General features: G+C 35.0%; 1 protein-coding gene across 1 annotated transcript in view; it reads right to left on the reverse strand.

The window, feature by feature from the left end:
- LOC111085613 (voltage-dependent L-type calcium channel subunit beta-2-like) overlaps positions 1-3,649 on the reverse strand; it is a 67,714-nt gene that overhangs the window by 18,479 nt on the left and 45,586 nt on the right. Inside the window, exon 3 of the mRNA XM_022385043.1 lies at positions 964-1,080. Within this exon, the coding sequence (XP_022240751.1) occupies positions 964-1,080 (117 nt within the window). The remainder of the gene's footprint in view (positions 1-963; positions 1,081-3,649) is intronic.

A 3,649-nucleotide genomic window follows, 5' to 3' on the forward strand; every position in this document is an offset into this window, starting at 1 on the left:
AGCTGTCTCGGGGCTATCAATCTGACACCCTATTGCACAATGGACAATATCTAGCTGTCTCGGGGCTATCAATCTGACACCCTATTGCACAATGGACAATATCTAGCTGTCTCGGGGCTATCAATCTGTCTCCCTGTTGCACAATTGACAATATCTAGCTGTCTCGGGGCTATCAATCTGACACCCTGTTGCACAATTGACAATATCTAGCTGTCTCGGGGCTATCAATCTGACACCCTGTTGCACAATGGATAATATCTAGCTGTCTCGGGGCTATCAATCTGACACCCTGTTGCATAATGGATAATATCTAGCTGTCTCGGGGCTATCAATCTGACACCCTGTTGCACAATGGATAATATCTAGCTGTCTCGGGGCTATCAAACTGACACCCTGTTGCACAATGGATAATATCTAGCTATACTTATACCTCAAGGTGGACACACCTTCAGATTCTTCTGCTGTATTATAAAAATTATCTTAACTCCAAGGAGAAAATTATGCTAAAATTTCTGCTTTATCGTTAACTCTTTCAAACGGGAAAAGATTGTACTCTAGATTAGACCATTTAATTCGCCGTTTATCTTAGGATGAACAAAGATGTCTAACCTTTCTTTACAGGGTGAGCTACACAATATGAATAAGCTAATAACACCGTTTATTAGCACTCAGTAAAATGATACATACTTTAGTTCATTAACTAACTTTTCTAATACGTAATTATAAGAACGTAAAGAAATATTCAAGAAAAAATAATCAAGTTACAACAGGACTAACCACCCTTTTGGAAATTTACCGATTACTGGATTTCTCGAAGCAAAAAATAAACAATATTTAATTTTCGTTTAAATATCAAGAATACAACTTATAATAAAATCTTGACTTTATTACATTTATGAAAATATTTTTCTTCTAGCTTAAAAATAATTAAGAGTCTGGGTTGTTGTGGTATCAAAAACAAACCTTAGCTTTCTCGAGTTGAGCTTGGGCTTGCCTCTCAGTTTCTCTACGAAGTGCTTCGCGTTCTTCGTCAAGGGACAGGTCAGAAGACGGCTGGCTATAAGTGGAGTCACCGGAACCCTTTCACACAGAGAAAAAAAAATCTAAAAAGATAGCTCTTTTTATTAAGTAAATCAAAGAAATTGGACACATCTCTTTTTGGTAATTTTTGTGACTACAAAGCTCGTACCAGCTTCTATGCAATTGACTTTTAAACAATTAAAAAACTAAAACATTTTCTGTTAAGTAACTTATAAGATGAGAAACAAACGCTGTTTTGCTCAGTAAGTTAGTTATGAACTTCAAACACTGTCGCATATAGAGGACAGAAGCTACTTTCTCACTAAATACGTCAACTGCTTTGAACGAAAAACAAATTAACAATTACAGGATTAGGATAAGATACTTTTCAAGTACATCATAAGTCAAAATAAGCTATTCTCTTTTGAGTATTGGAAAATAAACAACTGTTCACTAATTAATCCACTGGAATCAACAGAAGAATATATATATATATATATATAGTTGTTCTAGTCGATTCAACGAGTAAATTTAATGAGTGAAAGTTACGAGTTATACTAGTTTAGATAACTTGTTTAGTTTTACACTAGTATAAATTGTCTACTATACTAACCTTATTAATTTCAGCTTTTTCTACTATAATTTGGGCTGGAAGCCAATTACAGGAAGTAAATTTCTGGAAGCCAATTACAGGAAGTAAATTTCTCTAATGGTAGGATCTTATTTTCTTTCATTTTATATTTCTTTGGAGAGTAGTCACCTTCCCATAAATGTCTGCAGGCAGTGAAGGGTGATATAGATGTGGGAAATTGTGGGCTTGACCACTCACACCTTCTTCCCCTAACTTATTCTTATTACTAATTTTATCTTTACGCTTCTTTCTTTAACATACGAGACTAGCAAACGCAGGTTAAGACTGGTAAACTGTGTATCCCCACCACTACGTGGGTCCTACTTCTGTAGTCACCTCCAAAACCTAGGGCACATCTTATATATCCCACATTATAGCCTGTATCCTGGTGATCTTTTTAATATACGGAGTGTTTTTTGTAGTTGTTAAGGCTTGTTTAGATAATTAAAATATTTTTTTTACCACAGATTTGGTCTTGCTGTTTTAAACGCAGGCCTTGCTTTTGATGTTAATATTTACTTAACTGTTAAAGTAATGCTTTTAGTTTTTTGTTTTTTTTACTACACACACACATACTATTAGCCCTGCCCATATGAACTATAGGATTAAAATACATAGCAACTAGTTCTTACTAAATAACCCAGGATCATGACAGATAAAAAACATCCCCAATCAAACCACAGAATAAAACGAAAAACAGTTCTGAGATCAAAACACGTAATTAGTAATCCTCAAAAAGTAAAATCCGGGATTGTCACACGAAACAAACTTACCATTTGCCAAATTAACTACAGAAGTAAAACACACACACAAACATCCAGTCCAGAATTAGAACAATAAATAATCTTCATTGCGTAAAACCTGTGGAGTAAAACTCGTGAAGGATTGGCGTGTAAATTCTAACCAAGTAAAGCTAAATAAATACCTTAGAATGACAGTTCTTGTGCAAAGTTTCATTAAAGATAAGATGACTATAACAATGTTTCGACATGCACAGTAATTTATTTGTATAAAGTTAAAAGCAGAAATATATACCCTAAGAGACTCTACATGTTTCAGTAGAACATGTTCCATCAATTTCAAAAGACAAAGAAGACACAGAAAGTTTCTTTATAGCTACTATATAAAGACGAAAAGCCGTCCGTCTGTCACGTCGATATCTCGGCCGTTGCGGGTCCGATCGACATGCAACTTGCATGAAACGACGGCGCTTTCTGCCGCGAGAAGCAAGTTTGTATTTTGAAATTCGGGTCTTTTCCTTTTGGTGCCCACCAACAGATCGTTTCGAAAATAACACCAGTAATGCAATATTTGGTGATGAGTTCCGCATTGACGCTTTTGTACTGTTGGTGGGCGCCAAACGGAAAAGATCCTAAAATTCTTTCAGCCATATATATATAAGTATATAAAACGAACGATGCGCTACTTTGGGTATATAATTAGATTTGAGGGTAGTTTGGTAGAGATCGTGATGAGTGATAAAATTCAAATCGGTATACCCGCGTCCCAAGCTTGGTATTTGCTGGCGCAAAAGAATCATAATCAATGGCTGAAATTCATCATTATGTTTGCTTGGTCGTCAAGGAGACATACTGAGGAAACATCATCAAATTTTGTCCAATCGGAACCATCGGATACAACTCTATAATAACCTGCATGTTTTACCCGCAGCACATTTCAATTTTGAAAATGCCCATATTAAAGTGCGTTTCTTCAGCTCAGCAGGCTAAAAAAAAACAAAACCAGGAAGATAGACCAAAGAGAAGACATCAAAATTCATAATAAAATTCACTGTATTTACCATCACAATTGATAATTTGCAGGGTCATATAGTTGAACAAGTAGAAGTATGTCTTTGAGAATATTTTTTTCTCGCATGTTTCAATCTATAAGGATTTATCAAGAAGAACATTTGAACACAACTTTAAAATATACAGAAGTCAAAATGCTAATCAAGCAATACTTAAAGGAGATGAACAAATATACATAAAAAAATGT

The sequence above is a fragment of the Limulus polyphemus genome, unplaced genomic scaffold (assembly GCF_000517525.1).
Source record: "Limulus polyphemus unplaced genomic scaffold, Limulus_polyphemus-2.1.2 Scaffold507, whole genome shotgun sequence".
Lineage (NCBI taxonomy): Eukaryota > Metazoa > Arthropoda > Merostomata > Xiphosura > Limulidae > Limulus > Limulus polyphemus.